Here is a 23,896-nt window from a genome sequence, read left to right on the forward strand (position 1 = left end):
ATAAAAGTGAGAGTATATTCATACTGTATACATGAAAGACATCTGAAATTTTGAAATATTTAACCGTGACGTTCAATGGAGAAAACTGCTGGGCAAGGAGACTGTGTTGCCTCAGAATTTCAATAGAAGTGAACTGAATCCTGCCTCTATTCTCCACCTCACAGGCATTCCATTTCTAATCCTAACTACAAGTAGAACTCCAAAACCCCATCAGTCAGTATACATTCTTACCAGACCACAGAATTTTCACTTACCCTATTTACATCAGCCATTAATGAAAAGATTGTGTAACTGGAAGGACTACACACCAGTGCTAGGGTTGGTAGGCCAGTCTCTGCTCTAACCAGCAACATCCAGTAGAACTTTCTGCAATTATGGAAATGCTCTATATCTGTGCTGCCCACTGGCCACACGTGGCTACTGAGCACTTCAAATGGGACCCGTGTGACTGAGGAATTGAATTTTTAATCTCATTTAATTTTAATATTAATAGCCATACATGGGACTCTGGCTACCCCACTGGGCAACAGAACCCATTGCATTTGTCACAGTGTTACACCTAGGCTTGTCCCATTCGCATGACAATGTAGAAACCCTTGGGGCAATTCCACCACCAAACCACCACCTCTCAATTCAGGATGTACAAATGAGAAATATAGGGCCTTGTATATTTTCAAATACCTGGTTTTCCAGTCTCTCCAGGTTCTCCTTTTTGCCCTGGTCCAGATGAACAACAATCACAGCAATTCAAGAAGAAATCAGCCGTGTCAAGAGTGAGGTTTTCAGAGGGGAAGAGGGTGGCAGCACCAAAGACAGAATTGAAAGCTGAGGGGTCAGGGGTTGGTTCTGCCATTTCAGCTGCTTCTGTGAAGGGAGTTTCTTCTTCTGGAGGTTGGCCACTGGATGGCTTTGGACCCTTTGGCATCTCTTTTCCCTCAGACTTCTTCGTGAATTTGGTATATGGTGTGGTCTTTACTATTGTGTCCACACCAGCAACAGCCAAGATAATCAAAATGGCACAAAACCAAGAAAATATCCACATATTTGAGGCTAGAAGAAAGATATAATGGGAATATATACATATATTACAAACAAAAAGACAAAGTGATATAGATATATTCTTATATGAGAGGAATATATATACATATATGAACCATAAGAATGAACAGTATGCATAATACTAAATGATTTTTATACATTTCATATGTAAATGTATGCTTGATTCACAATGGAATATTTTATTTACTTAAAGTATTTATTGTAAGGAACATTTTGCTTCAATTCTCCTTTCTGGTTGTTTTCCCAGTGTTACACGTACTAAAATACTGTTCTCAATCGTTAAAATTATCTTGCCAAAAAGCAAACATGATCTATAATAAATGCAACATGACTTAATAGCTCATATACCCTGTGGAAAACAAATATGAATAAAATCATGACTGACTTCACCCAGATTTATAGGAATCAAATACATCTGTATTAGAGGGAGATGAAAAATATTGAGCTGAATTGTTTATTTCAGCAAACTCAATTATTTCAAGAAAAAATACAGGTAAAAGAGTCCTTAAATCTACTCAGGATAATGGTCTTGTTATGAGAACAATCTTTTAGAATCTGTTGTAATAAATAGAGAGAATAAAAAATCATAAATTTAAATATGTGTTATGTCTTCAGATTCTTCACATGCCATTTAACTCTCCAATTCTTTGCTTTATAATTTAAGGGTTTTTCTGCAAACTCACATTTATCTTTGTATTATTTTAATGGGCCAAATAGTGGTTATTCTTATTAAGGCTTTTATCACTGTGCAAAGGGATATAAGGTTCCTGATGAAATGAAATTTTGAGAGTTCATAATATTCCATTCCCCAGACACTCCCAGTAGTCCAGTGGCTGCTAACAGGTAGCCAGGGTTAGAAATGCATGATTTCTGATTGGAAAAGGAAGGAGTGTTTAAGATAAACAGTAAGAGAGAAAAGAGAATGGAAATAAGGATAGTAACAACACCTACTATTTATAGAATCCCTACAAAGAGTAGGTGCCTTATATTCATCAATCCAATCTGTTCTCAAAACAGCTCTGCCAGGTAGACAACACTCTCACTCACCTTCACAGATGAGGAAAGAGGCACCAGGTGGTTACATACCTTGTTCAAGATCACACAACCCACAAGTTATTAAGTCAGAACTTAAATCCACGTCTGAATAATATCAAAGCCTCAACCATAGGACCTTCAAGATGGCAGGGAAGTAAGATGTGGAGATCAACTTCCTCCCCACAAATACATCAAAAATACATCTACATGTGGAAAAACTCCTACAGAACACCTACTGAATGCTGGCAGAAGCCCTCAGACTTCCCAAAAGGCAAGAAAATGCCCACAGATCTGGCCGTGGGGCTGACAGGGTCTTGGTGCTCTGGCCGGGTGCCAAGCCTGTGCCTCTGAGGTGGGAGAGCCGAGTTCAGGACACTTTTCCACCAGAGACCTCCTGGCCCCACGTAATATCAATTGGTAAGAGCTCTCCCAGAGATCTCCATCTCAACACTAACACCCAGTTCCACTCAATGATCAGCAAGCTCAAGTGCTGGAAACCCCACGCCAAACAACTAGCAACACAGGAACACAACCCCACCTATTAGCACAGAGGCTGCCTAAAATCATACTAAGTTCACAGACACCCCAAAACACACAACTGGATGCAGTCCTGCCCACCAGAAAATTCCAGCCTCATCCACAAGAACACAGGCATTAGTCCCCTCCACCAGGAAGCCTACACAAATCACTGAACCAACCTTACCCACTGGGGCAGACACGAAAAACAATGGGAACTATGAACCTGCAGCCTACGAAAAGGAGGCCCCAAATGCAGTAACTTAAGCAAAATGAGAAGACAGAGAAATACACAACAGATAAAGGAGCAAGGCAAAAACCCACTAGACCAAAAAAATGATGAGGAAATATGCAGTCTACCTGAAAAAGAATTCAGAGTAATGATAGTAAAGATGATCCAAAATCTTAGAAATAGAATGGAGAAAATACAGGAAACGTTTAACAAGGACCTAGAAGAACTAAAGAGCAAACAAACAATTATGAGCAACAAAATAAATGAAATTAAAAATTCTCCAGAAGAAATCAATAGCAGAATAACTGAGGCAGAAGAACAGATAAGTGACCTGGAAAATAACATAGTGGAAATAACTACCACAGAGCAGAAAAAAGAATGAAACGAATTGAGGACAGTCTCAGAGACCTCTGGGGCAACATTAAACTCACCAACATTCGAATTATAGGGGTCCCAGAGGAAGAAAAGGAAAAGAAAGGGACTGAGAAAATATTTGAAGAAATTATAGTTGAAAACTTCCCTAATACGGGACAGGAAATAGTAAATCAAGTCCAGGAAGTGCAGAGAGTCCCACACAGGATAAATCCAAGGAGAAACACACCAAGGCACATATTAATCAAACTATCAAAAATTAAATACAAATAAAAAATATTAAAAGCAGCAAGGGAAAAGCAACAAATAACATACAAAGGAATTCCCAAAAAGTTAACAGCTGATCTTTCAGCAGAAACTCTGTAAGCCAGAAGTGAGTGGCAGGATATACTTACAGTGATGAAAGGGAAAAACCTACAACGAAGATTACGCTACACAACAAGGATCTCATTCCGATTCGACAAAGAAATTAAAACCTTTACAAACAAACAAAAGTTAAGAAAATTCATCACCATGAAACCAGCTTAACAACAAATGCTAAAGGAACTTCTGTAGGCAGAAAACACAAGAGAAGGAAAAGACCTACAATAACAAACACAAAAAAATTAAGAAAATGGTAATAGGAACATACATATCGATAATTACCTTAAATGTAAATGGATTAAATGCTCCAACCAAAAAACAGAGACTGGCTGAATGGATACAAAAACAACATCCATATAAATGGTGTCTACAAGAGACCCATTTCAGACCCACTTCAGACACATACAGACTGAAAGTGAGGGGATGGAAAAAGATATTCTAGGAAAATGGAAATCAAAAGAAATCTGGAGTAGCAATACTCATATCAGACAAAATAGACTTTAAAATAAAGACTATTAGAAGAGACAAAGAAGGACACTACACAATGATCAAGGGATCAATCCAAGAAGATATAAAAATTGTACATATTTACGCACCCAACATAGGAGCACCTCAATACATAAGGCAAATGCTAACAGCCATAAAAGGGGAAATCGACAGTAACACAGTAATAGTAGGGGACTTTAACACCTACTTTCACCAATGGACAGAAAAGCCAAAATGCAAATAAATAAGGAAACAAAAGCTTTAAATGATACATTAAACAAGATGGACTTAATTGATATTTATAAGACATTCCATCCAAAAACAACAGAATACACTTTCTTCTCAAGTGTTCATGGAACATTCTCCAGGATAGACCACATCTTGGGTCACAAACCAAGCCTTGGTAAATTTAAGAAAGTTGAAATCATATCAAGTATCTTTTCTGACCACAACACTATGAGACTAGTTATCAATTACAGGAAAAAAACTGTAAAACATACAAACACATGGAGGCTAAAAAATACACTACTAAAAAACCAAGAGATCACTGAAGAAATCAAAGAGGAAATCAAAAAATACCAAGAAACAAATGACAGTGAAAACACAACGACCCAAAACCTATGCAATGCAGCAAAAGCAGTTCTAAGAGGGAAGTTTACAGCAATACAATCCTACCTGAAGAAACAAGAAACATCTCAAATAAACAACCTAACCTTACACCTAACAATTACAGAAAGAAGAACAAAAAAACCCCAAAGTTAGCAGAAGGAAAGAAATCATAAAGATCAGATCAGAAATAAATGAAAAAGAAATGAAGGAAATGATAGCCAAGATCAATAAAACTAAAATCTGGTTCTTTGAGAAGATAAACAAATTTGATAAACCATTAGCCAGACTCATCAAGAAAAACAGGGAGAAGACTCATATCAACAGGACTAGAAATGAAAAAGGAGAAGTAACAACTGACACTGAAGAAATACAAAGGATCATGAGAGATTACTACAAGCAACTATATGCCAATAAAATGGACAACCTGGAAGAAATGGACAAATTCTTAAAAAACACAACCTTCTGAGACTGAACCAGGAAGAAATAGAAAATATAAACAGACCAATCACAAGCACTAAAATTTCAACTGTTATTAAAAATCTTCGAACAGACAAAAGCCCAGGACCACATGGCTTCACAGATGAATTCTGCAAACATTTAGACAAGAGCTAAAACCTATCCTTCTCAAACTCTTCCAAAATATAGCAGAGGGTGGAACACTCCCAAACTCATTCTATGAGGCCACCATCACCCTGATACCAAAACCAGACAAAGATGTTTCAAAAAAAGAAAACTACAGGCCAATATCACAGTTGAACATAGATGCAAAAATCCTTGCCAAAATACTAGAAAACAGAATCCTGAAGCACATGAGAAGGATCATATACCATGATCAACTGGGGTTTACCCCAGGAATTCAAGGATTCTTCAGTATAGGCAAATCAATCAATGTGATAAACTATACTAACAAACTGAAGGAGAAAAACCATATGATCATCTCAAAAGATGTAGAAAAAGCTTTTGACAAAATTCAACACCCATTTATGATAAAAACTCTCCTGAATGTAGGCATAGATGGAACTTGCTTCAACATAATAAAGGCCATATATGACAAACCCAAAGTCAACATCATTCTCAATGGTGAAAAACTGAAACCATTTCCACTAAGGTCAGGAACTAGACAAGGCCACTCTCACCACTATTATTCAACATAGTTTTGGAAGTTTTAGCCACAGAAATCAGAGAAGAAAAGGAAATAAAAGGAATCCAAATCAGAAAAGAAGAAGTAAAGCTGTCACTGTTTGCAGATGACATGATACTATACATAGAGAATCCTAAAGATGCTACCAGAAAACTACTAGAGCTAATCAATGAATTTGGTAAAGTAGCAGGATACAAAATTAATGCACAGAAATCTCTCGCATTCCTATACACTAATGACGAAAAAACTGAAAGTGAAATCAAGAAAACACTCCCATTTACCATTGCAACAAGAAGAATAAAATATCTAGGAATAAACCTACCTAAGGAGACAAAAGACCTGTATGCAGAAAACTATAAGACACTTCTGAAAGAAATTAAAGATGATACAAACAGATGGAGAGACATACCATGTTCTTGGATTGGAAGGATCAACATTGTGAAAATGGCTATTCTACCCAAAGCAATCTACAGATTCAATGCAATCCCTATCAAACTACCAATGGCATTTTTCACAGAACAGGAACAAAAAATTTCACAATTTGTATGGAAACACAAAAGACTCCAAATACCAAAGCAATGTTGAGAAAGAAAAACGGAGCTGGAGGAATCAGGCTCCCTGACTTCAGACTATACTACAAAGCTACAGCAATCAAGACAGTATGGTATTGGTGCAAAAACAGAAATATAGATCAATGGAACAGGATAGGAAGCCCAGAGATAAACCCATGCTCATATGGTCACCTTATCTTTGATAAAGGAGGCTAGAGTATACGATGGAGAAAAGACAGCCTCTTCAATAAGTGGTGTTGGGAAAACTGGATAGCTACATGTAAAAGAATGAAATAAGAACACTCCCTAACACCATACACAAAAATAAACTCAAAATGGATTAAAGACCTAAATGTAAGGCCAGACACTCTAAAACTCTTAGAGGAAAACATAGGCAGAACACTCTATGACATATATCACAGTAAGATCCTTTCTGACCCACCTCCTAGATAAACGGAAATAAAAGCAAAAATAAACAAATGGGACCTAATGAAACTTAAAAGCTTTTGTACAGCAAAGGAAACCATAAACAAGACAAAAAGACAACCCTCAAAATGGGAGAAAATATGCGCAAACAAAGCAACTAACAAAGGATTAATCTCCAAAATATACAAGCAGCTCATGCAGCTCAATATCAAAAAAACAAACAACCCAATCCAAAAATGGGCAGAAGACCTAAATAGACATTTCTCCAAAGAAGATATACAGAATGCCAACAAACACATGAGAGGATGCTCAACATCATTAATCATTAGAGAAATGCAGATCAAAACTACAATGAGATATCACCTCACACCAGTCAGAATAGTCATCATCAAAAAATCTATAAGCAATAAATGCTGTAGAGGGTGCAGAGAAAAGGGAATCCCTTTACACTGTTGGTGGGAATGTAAATTGATACAGCCACTATGGAGAATAGTATGGAGGTTCCTTAAAAAACCAAAAATAGAACTACCATATGACCCAGCAATCCCACTATTTGGCATATACCCTGAGAAAATCATAATTCAAAAAGAGTCATGTACCACAATGTTCATTGCAGCTCTATTTACAATAGCCACGACATGGAAGCAATCTGAGTGTCCATCAACAGAAGAATGGATAAAGAAGATGTGGCACATATATACAATGGAATATTACTCAGTCATAAAAAGAAATGAAATTGAGCAATTTGTAGTTAGGTGGATGGACCTAGAGTCTGTCATACAGAGTGAAGTAAGTGAGAAAGAGAAAAACAAATACTGTATGATAACACATATATATGGAATCTAAAAAAAAAGTGGTTCTGAAGAACCTAGGGGCAGGACAGGAATAAAGACACAGATGTAGAGAATGGACTTGAGGACAAGGGAAATGGGAAGGATAAGCTGGGACGAAGTGAGAGAGTGGCATGGACATATATACACTACCAAATATAAAATAGATAGCTAGTGGGAAGCTGCTGCATAGCACAGGGAGATCAGCTCAGTGTTTTGTGACCACATAGACGGGTGGGATAGGGAGGGTGGGAGGGAGATGCAAGAAGGGGGGGGATATGGGGATATATGTATATATATAGCTGATTCATTTTGTTACACAGCAGCAACTAACACAACAATGTAAAGCAATTATACTCCAATAAAGATGTCAAAAAAATAAATAATTAAGAAGGAAAAAAATTATAAAATAAATAGCCTCAACCCTTTCCCACAAATCATGTGACATTTATAAGGGTGAGATTAAAGAATAATAAATCTAAGTGTAGGATCAATGAAACAGCTACGGAGGAGACAGATATAAATCAAAGCAGATGAGAAGGGATGAAGGATGCTGCATTTCCAAAACACGATAAAGATCCAAAAGTGCTAATCTTCTTTCAAGCTGTCTTTGCTACCATATTCATCCATTCAACCAATATTAACTGAGTACTGACAGTATTACAAGCACTGAGAAATTTTATGTGGTAACATACAGTAATACAGAATAAGCCATGGCCTGTGCCCTCTGGGAGTTGACAATCTAGCAGGAAAGATGAGAAACAACAAAAGCAAAGAGCAAAGTGTGAAGGGCAGATGATAATAATGCATCTCTCCAAATACAGATCCTACAGCCCCACTCCCCCCATCTCTGCAACACTGGGCACATAAACAAGGTTACTGTGCATCGATAAGCTAAATCCAGCCCCAGCCAAAACCAGACAACACAAATATTCAGTTTAGATATAAAATAATTCAACTTTCATTAGTTCATACAATTGCATTCAATGAAACATTCATTTGTTCAACAAACATTTACTTAAGCATCGAAGAAGTGTCAGGTCCTGTGCTGGGTCATACAATATAAAGACAAATAAATCGAGCCCCATCCCTAAAGATCTTGTCTGCAGTAAACATTCAAATATGGCAAATATCCAAAGTGCAAAATATGCAAAGTGAAATATTGGTAACTTTTAATTTTCTTACCACTTTGCTATAAAAATAATTTGAGCTTACAAAATGCTGAGTGTTAATGCTCTAAGGCATTGTTTATGTTCTCTTAAACAAAATGAGGTTATATGGGGAAAAAATAGGGTTTTTATTCCTTACTAAAACATATCTGTATTATTCTTCTAGGCACACAAAGTATTTTTGATCCCGAAAACATGGTGTGATAGCCCCTTGGTAAACCAGTCATGAGGTGGCAAATAAGAGATAGCTATTGGGATGGGGAAGGAAAAGGAACTAACACTGAGATCATGACAGACATTTTCTAAGCACTTTGTAATTATTATTACAATTACCTCACACGTGAACCATGCAAGGTAAGATTTACTATGCCCACATAATGGATTATAAAACTGAGGCACGGAGAGGTTAAGTAGCCTGCCCCAGATCACAGTATTAGTAAGCAGTGGAGCTGGAATTAAAACCTAAATCCATTTGACTCCAAAGTCAGCCCACGTGCTCCCCACTGTGCTGTGCTGCCTGGGGATTAATGAGTGATCAGAGATGCTGCAGAACAAACTGAGTTAGGCGCTTCAAGGAGCTCAGCCTGAGGCCCTTCAGTGGAAGAAAGTGGGACAAGAAACGGGAACCTAATGGGAGACATGAGGAAGAGGAAAGACAAGAAGTCTGGCTCTGACCGTGGAACATATTAGTGTGGGGCAAAGTTACAGAGGGGAACACAGCCCATCTGACAAGAGGCTAAAGGACCACAGAAAGGAATGAGCAGAACCAACCAATATTATGAAGGTGCTCAGTGTCCCTATTGGAGGGTGTGACTTGTCCTCATAAATGTCTTCCTTGCATTGTAGCTTCCTGCTTCGCAATTTAAATACAGATAGTAAAGGATAATGTAGTCAGTACCTTAAGACTATGATGAAGCTCCCCAAGAACTTGGAGATGAAGCCCTTTTTAAAACAGTAGAGCAAGAGTTGATAGCAACCCTATTGATGGTGCATATATATTATTTCTTTGCATTTGGATTTTTTCATGTTTCTGTAAAAACACAAAAACTTAGCCAAACAAAACCTCCACAATGAGTCAAGCAAGTAAGGGCTTTTGACCAAATTTTAAGTCACTAAAACAATAAGACATGACTCAAATGCTAACTCTGAAGTTTAACACAGGTATAAATCTTAACAGAGGGGTTAGAAGTAAAGATCTAAAAGGAGATTGAGGTCCCCAATAAACCTAAATACGGTAAAAGCCCTTTTACTCCTCCTGAAGTTCGCCTGGACTGTAGGCATTTCAAGAGCAGAAAGTTAGGTCTCTTTGGTTTCTGTGTTCCCAGTGTCTAGCATAATATGTATCTCATAAATGTTTGCTAAAATGAAATGAAGTAAATGTAGTAGATTGCATTATTGTCTCCAATTTTCCACCCTTCCCTGTACTCACACTCTTTGATGTATGAGTTTTGCACTGTCTCCCACAAAAGAAATGATGTCTATATTCCAGCCCCTTGACTTTGAGTTCAGCCATGTGACTTTGGCCAGTAGAATGAGGTGGAAGTGACAGGATACCATTTCCAAGCCTAAGTCTCAAGAGGCCTTATGTGCTTCCACTTGCTCTTGCACTTTGGCCACTGCCATGAGATGGATATGCATGGCCAACCTTGCTTTTCACGGAAAGAGGATGAGAGCCACATGGAGCAGAGCTTCCCCAGGTAAGCTGCCCCAGCCCAACTCAATCTAGATGAAAGTCCACAACTGATCCACAGACGTGAGTGAGCCCAGGTGAGACCAGTTGAGGCCAATCTAGATCAGATGACCCTCACTGATCCCACAGACATGTTCCAGTCATCTATTGCTGTGTAACAAAGTACCTCAAACTCACTGACTTAAAATAACCATTTTACCATAGCTCATAATGTCATGGGTCAGGAATTTGGGTCTAGATTATTTAGGTTGATTCTTCTGTTCCAGGAGGCATCAACTAAGGTCACTCAGCAGTATTCAGCTGGTGCATGGGCTAGTCTGGAGAGACTTCACTACAAATCCAATGCCTTGATAAAAATGGGGGGAAAAAAGCTGAGCTCGTCAATCACAATCATCTCCCTAGCACGTTAGTCTCAGGATTGTCAAATTTCTTCAATGAGACCTCAGAGTTCCCAAAGAGAGTGTTCTAAGAACATGGAAGCTACCAGTCTACTTAGGCTGTACCTGAGAAGTGGCACAGCAACACTTTTATTGAATTCTATTAGTTACAGAAGTCACAGAGGCCAGCCAGACTCTAAGGGAAGGGCCATAGACCCCATCTCTTCATGGAAGAAGAGACAAGTAATCTTTGGCCATCTTGAATCCACCGCCGACACTCAAACTATAATTTGTAAGCCATGGAGTGAGTTTGGGAAAGTTTAGGCAGCAAAAGATATTACCAATAGTTCCAGCCTCTAGCCTAACACTATATTTGCTACCATTGAGACAAAAGTGACTAAGCAGCCTCCAGGCAGCACCATCTTTCCCTTTCCCAGCAGCAGGTATCCTATGTACTCCTCCCCCTTGTCAATCAGCCCCCATAGTCTTGGACATTGCCCCCATTGAAAGTTCTTAAGCAGAAGCTGGGCCATGTTTTGTTGAGATGCTACTATAAAGAATCTTGAAGACTCTTCAACCTTGAATGCCCTGTCTAACCTTAAATTCTATGATGTGGTTTTATAACAGTAGACATGTTATCAATATATGAAAATGAATTCATACCATAAAATTGCATTCTAAATACAGGAGACATTACATTCCTTCTAATGGTGTACTCTTTCTTCTCTCTCATTAAGTTAGTGCCCATGCTTGGGACGATGTTCTTTAAAGATTCATTAGTTTTTTTCCCCAAAATAAGTGAGGTATTTACACCAACTTAATAATGTATATTTGTAAGATGACTGGAAAATTTTATGTTGAGGCTAAGGCCATGGATTATAAATAAATTTAATAACTGACTAGCAAGTAATATAGTAAAAGGACTAAAAGCCATTGGCTTTGTAAACAGTGAGTCCTGAGTACAAGATTCAGATCTTCTATTTACGGGTTGTTTGACTGGGAGCAAGATATTGTACCTCTCAAAGTCTTAGTTCCTTTTTTTTTTTTTTTTTTTTTTTGTGGTACGCGGGCCTCTCACTAGTGTGGCCCCTCCCGTTGCGGAGCACAGGCTCCGGACGCGCAGGCTCAGCAGCCATGGCTCATGGACCCAGCTGCTCCGTGGCATGTGGGATCTTCCCGGACCGGGGCACGAACCCGTGTCCCCTGCATCGGCAGGCGGACTCTCAACCACTGTGCCACCAGGGAAGCCCTAGTTCCTTATTTTTTTAATAGAGATAATAATAGTAGAGACATATTTTACGGTTGTGAAACTTAATGATGTAATGCATGTAAAGCTCTTAACACAGTGCACCTGGTTGTTACTGTTGGCTATTATTTTTAGTGAGGATTAGAGCTAATGAAATTAGCCAGAAATAGTATTTTAAAGCAGTGACAAGTATTTCCTATTCTCATATTGTACCAGATTGGCATTTGGCCCCATTTCCATCCCTTTATATGCTCTCTCCTTTATCTCAGGAACTCAAAGCCTGAGAACTACTTGTCCCAGAATCTCTTGCCATCAGGGCTCCAGTTTAGTTTCTGCCAGTGAGAAAAAGTTGCATGGGATGTGGAAGACAGAAAGGAAGCAGAAGCCATTATACTTCTGCCGGCAGCAGCTAGTGACAGTATGGACTTTGGCAGAATCGAAGTTTTGCAGTGTTCTCTGGTACAACAACATGATTTCTTGCCCTGGTTGTGTAGCTGGCTGTGACCATCACTAGCAAAGTCTTAATTCTCTGAAGGCGGGTGACAAACCTGACAGCTAGTGGCAGCCCTTCCTGCCCTGTGCTCCTTCCCCTTCAATGACTGCATGAACACCTAATTACCTGTATCAAATCCCTTTCTGCCTTACACAGCTACAGGTGTCCCAGACTAAATCCTACTATAGTCTTCTTCTTCTCCCTTTACTTTTACTTCCACTTCTCTTATTATAAACTCCCAGCCTGCCTGCCTTAGCCTGTCTTATATCCAATCCTACATTCTCTTTTTTCTTAACCCAGTCACTCCTCATCCATCCACAACATCTTAATCTCTTAGAAATTAGCTGGATCCAATTATATCCCAAAAAATTTTGTCAAAAGATCCTCCCACAATGTTCTGAGCCTGCAAATACATCATCCACACCAGTGATGCATCCCAGTTGCATTCTTGAATGCTGACTCCAGTATAATTATAAAGACTTTTGAAATAATTTTAGGCACACAGATAGGTATGGATATGTTGTTGGGCTGTAACAGTGATGGCCTTTTTCGACCTTTTGTAGAGAATTCTTCCCTTCTGACACTTGTATCATTATATAAGATTATAAGATGGACTTTTATGTATATAGCATTCCTTTCCTATGTGAACAGTTACTTTTAATATCTCACAACACTTCATTATGAACAATATTCCATGCTGTGTTCCTTCTCATACCCATGTTTCACATTCATTCATTCTTTCAGTCAACAAATGTTTATTAAACACCTATTTTGTGTAGACACATTATATGCAGGAGTCATAGAACAAAATATCTGCTCTCATAGAACTTACATTCCAATGAGAGTAATAAATATCTGATGGTAAAAAAAAATCCAGTATTTCAGACTGTAATAGTGCTATGGAAGAAATAAATAGGGGTATTTGATAAGGAGTGACAAGGAAAGATCGTTTCAGACAAGTGGCTAGAGAAAGCATATCTAAGGAAGTGATACTTAAGTTAGGAAGGCCTGAGGAAGGAGCATTGATGAATCAGAGCAGCCAGTCTCAGAAAGAGCAAGGAGAAGAACTTTCCAAGCAGCAGGAACCAGGCGTGCCCTTGGTACTGGAGGCCTGACCATATGGAGTGAGGAAGAGAGATTACTGTCATGGTCACCCGGGATGCACTTTGTAGGGTGCTGTAGACCATCATTAGGATTTGGGGTTTCTTCTACAAGCTCTAAGAAGTCACTGAAAATTAAAGCATGAGCGAGACCCTGGCTTCTGTGTAGAGGATGGTTGCAGGTGGATCAAAACAATAAGCAGTAAAAGCACATGGGAGCTGCTGCAGTCCAGGCAATAGGAGATGAGGATGGCTTACAACAGTTTGTTGATGTTAATTCACAACTAATAGGTCAACCCATTCTGGAAAACAAGTGTTACTTTAATTTTTATCTGAAAAGTGCCTCTTTCCCCAATGTTCATCACAGTGCTGTTTACAATAGCCAAGACATGGAAGCAACCTAAATGTCCATCAACAGATGAATGGATAAAGAAGATGTGGTACATATATACAGTGGAATATTACTCAGCCATAATAAAGAATGAAATAATGCCATTTTCAGCAACATGGATGGACCTAGAGATGATCATACTAAGTGAAGTAAGTCAGATAGAGAAAAACAAATATCATATGACATCAGTTATATGTAGAATCCCCAAAAATGATACAAATGAACTTATTTACAAAACAGAAACAGACTCACAGACATAGAAAACAAATTTATGGTTACCAAAGGGGAAATGTGGGAGAAAGGGATAAATTAAGAGGTTGGGATTAAGGTATACACACTACTATAAATAAAAAAGGTAATCAACAAGAACCTACCATAGTACAAGGAACTATACTCAATACTCTGTAACAACCTATATGGGAAAAGAACGTTATGAGGAAAAGAGGACGTTTTATTAGAGGGCTGAGCCCCAGTCAAGAAATGGGATGACTTCAGGGCTTGTTCCTAGGATGTCGGCAGCCCCCTGTGACCTTTCCGCCTAAACAAGTAACCAAAAGTGGAGTTGAGAGTCAAGAGCCGCAGACAAGTGAGATCATTAACATCACACTCATTTCAGGCATGTTTACCCCAAGGAAGAAGGTCCCACAACAGAGCATATTATATAAGGATGTCAGGAAGAGGAAAACAGGGAGGGCCAGTTGCTGCCACTACTTCCTTCTCCTTCCCTGAGAGCTACATCCATCGAATAATCTCCTCTTTTCCTTTTTAAGGTGCCTGCTGTTGAGCTCTCAATGCTATGCAGCCATAAGGGTGAATTAGGGAGAATTTCTGAGAAGCTGTTTTCTCTTGCCTGGATGCTTCCAGCAAACTGAGGCAGGCCTCCTTGAGCTCAGAGTTTGAGTTCACAAATAAAACACCATCAAAAGGAAGGAAGAGAAACTTTGCAACTAGAGATTCCTATTTCCCACTTTATTTTTTAAGGGCAACTCCAGAGTGACTGTGATCAGCTCTAATAAGGCTTGCTCATCCCTTTGTGTCAAGAGATGCAGCAAAAGCATCATAATTTCCGTTATCCAGTGGGAGACTATTTCTCCCAGGGTGTCAAAATAAGTGAATCCATTACAATTTTATTAAGCACATTGAATATAACATTACCTTCTACTCAGTTAAATGCTTCTTATATTTAACAAGTATGCAGTAAAATAAAAACATATTCTCATCATTTTTCAGTTAGATAAAAGGGATTAGCTTTGGTTCAGAGTCTAACACCATTTAAAAAAAAAAAAAAAAGTCCGGCAGCAAATGTGGATGCTTTTTTCCTTCTGTGCATGCCACCACTTTTTCAGTTACACCTCTTCTCCGCCCACTTTGTGTTAAATCCAGGTAGTATGACAGGAAGCAAAATGTTCTAAGTGGCAGGCGAGGCCCATGGCACAGAATTGGGTGCAGAGAAGGAATCGCATTCAGGAGAGCTGGGAGCAGTCAAGCTAAGGCAGGAGGAAATAATCATTCAGGTGACCGGCTGGTGGAAAAGCCAACTCGACCCACACGGATGAGCAGATAGGTTATAAATGTACTTTAATTTAGGCATGAAAATAAGCCCTGGCCCCAGATCTCCAAAAACCAAAAGAAACCTTCAAGAATGGAATTAGGCAAAGGCAAGAATGAAATTCTTACTACTCTGGTTCATCTTTGTTTATTTCCCTCACAGGGATTCTGAGTGTGTCTGCTGTAGTGGTTTTCCTATTTTATGGAGAGAGAGAAAGGAGGTGAGAAAAGGGACAGTGTGACTGGGTGGGTAGACAGTGAGCCACTGATTGTAAAAGGCAGTGGATAACTGCGTGTGAGGGGTGGGGGGATGGGCACATGGGACTCTCTGTACTTTCTGCTCAATTTTCTGTAAACTTGAAACTGCTCTAAAAGATAAAGTCCATTGATTAATAAAAAGAAAAAAGCAATGGGGCCCAAACATGATTGATTTGTTCCCTTACTTGTTTATTAGTTGGTCCTGGTGGCAGTTAATAATCTATCGAAGTTTCTGCTAAAAAACCGAATTTAAAATTTACCTATGCCCATGATATATTTTTGTTAAGTTTTGGCATGTTAACAAAAATCTATGGTGGAGCCAAACTGGCTTCCATGTTAGAAACTTTCTTCACGAAGCAGAGATTTCACTGAAATTTTTCAACTTCCTTGACATAAATTATTTAGACACCCATTTAAATAAGTATAACCAAACCTAAGCAAACCACTTCATGTTTCTGTCGACCAAGCAGAAGGTCCGTCGTGGGTGTTCCTCAGTAGGGAATTATTATGGAAAGGAGTGGAAGCCAGCTCATTCGTGCTCCATCAGGTCCACCCGAAAATTAGCCAGAGGTACCCTGATGGGGAGGTTCTGGACAACCTTGAGGATACAGAATCTAGCAGATTGGAGGGTTTAAAGAAAAGAAGTTTGTAATAACCTGTACTGGAAAAGGATCTAAAAAAGTATATAGATGTATATATGTATATGTAACTAAATCACTTTGCTGTATACCTGAAACATCATAAATCAACTATACTTCAATTAAAAAATAAAAATAAAAAAGCAAGGACAAGGAGTTTGTCTTTGAAGCAAAAGGTATTTTTCAGATAACATGATGGATGAAAATTTTCATCACTAGTAGCTTACCTTCTGCTGGTAGCCTTGCTTCTCAGTGTTGAAAGATTAGTGTTGATCCTTTTATCAGCTTACTCACATGCTCATATGTAGGGAACTCAAATATGAAATAAATCTACTAAAGATATGGCATGAAATAGATGCTTTATTATACAAAGATATTTCTAATTACCAAACTTCTATTTGTCTTCCATTTCTGCAGTGTTTAAGATCTCCCTTTTTCTAAAATCCAGTGTTCCAAACTTATTCCAGTGCTCTGAATGTCTTATAAACAAACATTAGGAAAGTAAAACGTTTGAGGATGCCAACAGACATTACATATATCCCAAAAGATATCAGTTCCTATCCTGCCCACTGGAATCCGAACTAGTAACAGCTGTTTAGCATCTTAGATCAAGGCAAGAGCAGGCCCCATAGAAACATTTTAATCATAAGTTACTAAGAGAAATCAATCTAGGCCTATAGGTAATGGAGTTGGTCCTTACCCTGCCTCTAAAACATTTCCAAAAGTTTTTGAAAAACCGTTAATTACTTCCCACCACTCATAAGGTCATTGTCACTGACCCATACCATTGACCCAAAAAAGGCAGGAAACAAGGATATTGGCCACACTGCATTTTTCTGGGTCGTACTGACATGCTGATTCTAGCACTTTCCTGCTTTGCTCTAACTCCATAATTTGGCATTAATTTCCAAGACTTCATCATGGATATGGATTCTGTTAACTCCATAAAATGAAGTCAAGAACCTGGGTCACTAACAGCTGTGAGAGACCTGGGGCAAGTCAGTTTACCATTAAAAACAATGAGTTTGGACTAGATGAGCCAGAGTGATAAACCCTTTTCTAATTCTAAAGTATTAAGACTCTTTTCCCAACAAACCCTGGCTAATCATATTGCTTGAGAATTAAATATTGTTACATCCTCATTTTGTCACCTGGTCCAGGGCCTATTCCGGGACTTGAGAGGCACGTCATGGAAAGCTCTGCCTGTGGCAGTGGCTCTGGAAGACCCTTTAGAGGTCAAGGGCTCTCCTGGAGAAAGCTGAGAATCCCAGAATAACAGGGATCTCTGATGAGCATCAGGTTTGGTATCAGCCCAGAGAAGAACAGAAGGGAGTCTGTCCCTGAAAAAGCTACCAAGAGGTTAATGCTTCACATGCAAACCAGCAGTCCATTTCCTCTTCCAGAACAGCCATGCTATTTAATACCCCAAAAGATCAAGGACAAAGAATAAGCACTGTAACTCAAGCAATTAGCCAGGTAATGGTCTATGGGGTTCATTATAGCAGAATGTCAATTAAAACACTTGGAAGGAGATTATACAAAGCCCTTAGATTTCAAATCTTATAAGCTACGCAGTAAGACTAAATTATAGTAAATGTCATATCACTACAGTAGGTATCACATAAATGAAATTAAGTTTCTTTTCTAGTATGGACTCTTGCTTAATATCTTATCAATTCCAGAAATTGAAAAAAGCAGCCAAGTGTCTAGTTTTCATTCAACAATAAAAGATAAGGGATAAAGGATGTGATGTTTCAATTGAATATCTTCTTTCCTACCTTTGGCCTTATTAAGCAGTATTTTGTATATCTCTAGTTAATTGTTTTTTAAAGATTAAAAAGTAAAGCAATTAGTTTCATTTTAGATTTCTGCCAAAGAACTTAAGGAGGAAGAAAGGAAGAGGAAGGAATAAAATGCAAATTTCAGAAGGAAAATTATTTCTTAGAAAGATCTTTAGATAAGATTTCTTCTGTTTAATGATCTGCCTGACTTCATTCTCACAGAAGCATAGCATTTCCTTTTTTTTTTTAGTACAGATATGTTATTAGAAAAATTGGCTTCTTAAAAATAGAAAAATAAATGACAGAGTTCTTTATGAAATTTCAAAAATGCAAATAGCATTTAGGATCAAAAAGAGATGGCCACAATGATTTGCCTTAAACACTGGTAGAAAGAACATAATACATAAAAATTAATTTCTGTCCTGAAAACCCTCAAGTCAAGTTTAAGTCAGTAGTTAATTTTTTTTTATCACTTTTATTGGAGTATAATTGCTTTACAATGGTGTGGTAGCTTCTGCTTTATAACAAAGTGAATCAGCTATACATATACATATATCCCCATATCCAGCAGTTAATTTTTATTCATGAATTATAAATCCTTTACAGAGGGGGTGAAAACAAAATGACCATTAGATCTAGAAATGTAATGCTCCACTAATTCTATCATAAGAAGCTAAATGCATATTAAATTTTTATTATTGTTCATAATTGTTCCCTAAAATACCACAGGCATAACATATTTTTGAAAGCAAACTATCTTTTCTCCTCACCAGATAATTATTATGATAGAAACCACATTTTTGATACAACTACCTACATCATCTTAACTGAAGATATACCACAGTATTGTAATCTAAACAAAACCTGATTTTTAAGATCTTCATCTCTGAAAGGGAGTTAAATATTGCATGGAACCAAAAATATGTAGCTTGACCTCAGTAATATCAATATATTATAATCTCCCTTTAGAATTTATTTATTCTACATGTCTCATGGATATTCACAAACTTAGAGACTTTAAAATTAAGAATGATTTTATACTCCATACCACAACCTTCCACATTTCAAAAATCAATACAAAAAATAGATTTAATACAACAGAGGAAAGACTGCCTTCTACCAATTGCAAGCTTTTATCATGTCTATTCATATTCTTACTTCCTTGAGGCAAATTACATCAACACAACTTTTTTAAGCCTGGGATCTTATTGCAAAAGACCTGATAGAAGATAAAATAAATCCACGTTTGTAATCATCACCTACCTTATGGATGTTTCCTTATCAGTAATCCCTCTCCTGGACAGCACATTGGAAAATTCAATCTCATTCACCATCAGACAGGGGTCTGTTTTACTCCTTTCAAGATTTGCCCCTACCCAATGAGAGGTGAGTACCCTATGATGAGGGGAGGGGTGACTTTTTTTGACTCTGAAGAAAGGCTCTGAAATCTGATGAAATGCAAATATCTTGGGAATACTAAAGCCTTAGCTCTTCACTGGCCTGAACTTCTCTGACATTCCTCTTGGTTTACAGGATTATCTTTCATCCTAATACTTTAAGACCATGGCACCAATGTGTCAAACAATTCTCCTGTTTAGTAAATGTCACAGTTTTCTGGAGAATCTCCACTGGAATCTATTATTCAGGCAGCATTTGGGTATTTAAAGGCATCTGCTTCCGCTACTGAGTGAGCCCTCACTGCAGGAGAACAATCACTTGGGTGACATTTCTGAACAAACACATTCCCCCCAACCTTCCCCTTTACTTCATAAGCCTGACACCCATTGAGGATTGACCAAGACTTGTAGATTCTTGGCCAGGTTCATTTCTAAGAAGATAACTTTGTCATATTGTTTGGGATTACAATAAGATGTTCCCAAGAACTTATACATTACAAAAGCACCATTGGTCTCTTGAAAGATCATTCATTCAGCAAACAAGTAAGCAAGCATTCATGAGAACCTATCAAGTGCCAGACTCTGTTCTAGGTGCTGGGAATAGAGAAGAAGAAAGGCTGACAAGATTCTTACCTTCATGGATCTTATATCCTAATGGGAGAGACAACCAAAAATTAAAACACAAAGATGTAAATAGTAAATATCATTTACTAATAAGCCAATGAGCATTATACACAAACTAAAATAAAGTGAAGTGACGGAGAACGAGTGGCTTCTTTAGACTGACGGCTCAGGGAATGTCCTTCTAACAAACTGACTTTAAGCTGCTTCAGTTTGAATGTGGAGAAGGAGAAATCAGAGGATAATGCAAGAGCATCCCAAGTGCAGAGACTCTGAGATGGCAACAAGCATTAGACTGTGAAAGCAACACAGAGTAGATCAGAGGAGAGATACAAAGAAAACCAAATTAAATCCCAGATCAGCAAAATGGTGATATGATTAAACATATTAACATACCTAGGACTGGTGCTACAGAAGGGACTAATCAACCATCAGAACATAGAAAAAGGAATTTGTGAGGCACAAACAGGATTGGGACCCAGCCAGACAGGCCCAAGGAACCTAAGGCAATGGGACTTCAATATTCTGGTCCCATTGGTAACCTGATCCCCATTATGAGCTGGATGCGGCTGGTTAGCTTAACCAGAAGCCATGAAGTATTTGATTCATGTAAATCCTCTCGTTTTGATTCCACACTCACCAAGTCCTTCCTCATTCTGCCCTCAGAGAGAATGTGTTGATCATAATGCTTAAAATAATTTGACATAGTGATTACTCATGGTAAGTTACAAAGTGGGTTTCTAATTATCATTTGGCTTCCGCTGTAGCTTGCTGGCTTGGAGAGTATGCTGTGGTCAGGCTAATACAAACACAGCAGCCCATATGGTTATATTTCTCACTATAAATTAATAGGCTATAAATTAATTAATTTAATTAATTAATTAATTAATTCTCACTATAAATTAATTCTGAAAGCTATCTGTCTCCTCCTCATTTTAGTGTTTCTGGGGTCTTGATCACTGCTGGACATTGACAAATGCAAGTTTAATCAAGCCACTACCTAGAGAATCCCAGCCCGGTCCCAGCTGGCCTTTCCTTCATAACCACTGACTCCTGATGATGAGGATATATATGTCTATGTCTACCACATCTTCATCTAAAATGCCTGATGTGGGCTTCCCTGGTGGCGCCGTGGTTGAGGGTCCGCCTGCCGATGCGGGGGGGTGCGGGTTCGTGACCCGGTCCGGGAGGATCCCGCGTGCCATGGCCGCTGGGCCTGCGCGTCCAGAGCCTGTGCTCTGCAACGGGAGAGGCCACAACAGTGAGAGGCCCGCGTACTGCCAAAAAAACATAAAATAAAATAAAAAATAAAATGCCTGATGAGTTCAACTGGGAATGATGAAGGAAGTTACTGCCCTGAAGTAAACAATCAAGCACACTGAATTCTCCCTTTGGGTTTACCATGCTCTCTGAGAGCCCTGGCAAGCAAATATCTGTTTCCTCTATAAAATGCAAGCGTTGGTCTCCTCCAGGTCTTTTTTCATAGATTTTTAATTACACAAGTAATATATCAATACATTTGTCCTGTAAATGCATAAAACATTACAAGCAACAACACCCCAATTGCTGTCTGCTATTCCCACTGTCCAAAGAGGAGCGCTGTTATCACATCTGAATCCTTCCAAACCTTTTTAAGCATTTACATCCTATGTCTACATACATATATTTACTCATGAAAAAATAGTATTGTTTGCTTTATGTTTAATAAATAGTTCCACATGGTACATCTTGCTCTGTAACTTGCTTTCACTAAGCAATATATCTTAGAATTGGACTCATCTTCATAGGCAGTGAATAACAGTGGAAGATGGTTTAAAGTTGAAGTAATGGCCCCATGACCTGCACAAAGTTCGTTTCTCAGGTTACTTACATTTCTTTTTCTCTGTAAATACCTAAAACCGTTATACTGCTTGGAGTTAAAAACATCTTTACCTAACAAAATTGTAATAGCTTTGTTCAGATCTCCTGTATAGCAGTAGAAGTAGATATTTTCCTCACAAAGTATATGAAAGTAAATGTAGATCTTTCCACATCAGAACACAGCTCTCCCCTAGTCTCTTTCATTGTTGCCTAACATTCCATCATACGAATACACTACACTTTTGTGTACTATTTATCAATTGGAAGCTATTTAGGCTTATTTCAATGTTTAACCTCTACCAAACGTCACAATAGATATCCTTGTACATTCTTTACTGTGCACATAAAAGAGAGTTTCTCTGGAATAGCTCCAGGAAGGGGAACTACCAAATGACAGCATCTGAGTCTACGCTCAAGCTATAGTCTGTAGACCACCTGGATCATAGAAGTGTTTACTAAAGATAAAGAAATGTATAATACGAGATAAAAAGGGAGCTTTCTTGGTCCCATCTCACACCTTCTGTGCCAGAATCCATAGGTATGGGGGCCAGGACCTATGTTTTATACAAACACTTTCACAGTGAAGTTAGAGAACTATTAGAGTAGGTGGCTCTCAGGTGCTGTCTGTCTCTAAAAATGTACTAAAATGTCCAGCTAGCAAACACTTGTATGCGCAAGGCTCTGCATTAGGAGTTTTGCACACGCTTCCTGTCGAATCATAACTCCCGTAGTCCAGAGCTGGGTTGCAGTTAAATCTGGATTCCAATACAGACTTTGTCTACTAAAATATATGTGGGCCCATGGACACAGTGTTTCCCTCCCAGTGCACCCTTCGCTCCCACATCCCACCACTGTGACTGTCCTCATCCACCTCTGCCTCAACACTGCTGTTTCCCAGAGTGTGCTCTGATGAGCCTGAGTCCCTGATGCGCGCTGTCCCTGTCAGAGTGTGATTGGCCTGCTGCTCTGACTGTCTGGTTTTCTATCATTTTTCCTCTGTTATTACCAAATCTGCCTGGATAGCCTTTCTCCTTAGACAGCAGGAGAAGAGACGCTAAATGAGCAAAGACCCACCCATCTTCACTGTGGTTAGAAGGTTACAGAGAAAGCTGTAAATATTAACATATTAATAATTGTATTTAATTATTAATTTACTAGTAAATGAAACCGTGTGCAGGAAGTACTGTTATCCCCATTTTATAGATGAGAAAACTGAACACAGAGAAGTTAAGAAATTTGCTCAAGAGAACCAGCCAGGGGCTTCCCTGGTGGCGCAGTGGTTGAGAGTCTGCCTGCCGATGCAGGGGACATGGGTTCGTGCCCCGGCGCGGGAAGATCCCACATGCCGCAGAGCGGCTGGGCCCGTGAGCCACGGCCGCTGATCCTGCGTGTCCGGAGCCTGTGCTCTGCAACGGGAGAGGCCACAACAGTGAGAGGCGCACGTACCGAAGAATAAATAAATAAAGAACTTGCCAAAAAAAAAAAAAAAAAAAAGAGAACCAGCCAGGGAGAGGTAGATCCAGCATTCAAACCCAGCTCTGTCTGGTGTCAAAGCCCAGCGCATAAGCCTGTTTTGTACCATTTCTAGTCCATATGTACCTGTGAATTTTTTTTTTTTTTTTTTTTTGCGGTACGTGGGCCTCTTACTGTTGTGGCCTCTCCCATTGCAGAGCACAGGCTCCAGACGCGCAGGCTCAGCGGCCATGG

The 23,896-nt window shown here is 38.8% G+C and overlaps 1 protein-coding gene across 1 annotated transcript in view; it reads right to left on the minus strand.

Moving 5' to 3' along the window:
- The window catches only part of OTOL1 (otolin 1), a gene marked incomplete at its 3' end in the record, with an annotated part of 59,511 nt that overhangs the window by 15,829 nt on the left and 19,786 nt on the right, over nucleotides 1-23,896 (minus strand). Inside the window, exon 2 of the mRNA XM_082839902.1 lies at nucleotides 682-1,050. Coding sequence (XP_082696028.1) covers nucleotides 682-1,042 — 361 coding nt within the window. The 5' untranslated portion in view covers nucleotides 1,043-1,050. The remainder of the gene's footprint in view (nucleotides 1-681; nucleotides 1,051-23,896) is intronic.

Source organism: Leucopleurus acutus, assembly GCF_964270905.1.
Source record: "Leucopleurus acutus genome assembly, chromosome: 5".
NCBI lineage: Eukaryota > Metazoa > Chordata > Mammalia > Artiodactyla > Delphinidae > Leucopleurus > Leucopleurus acutus.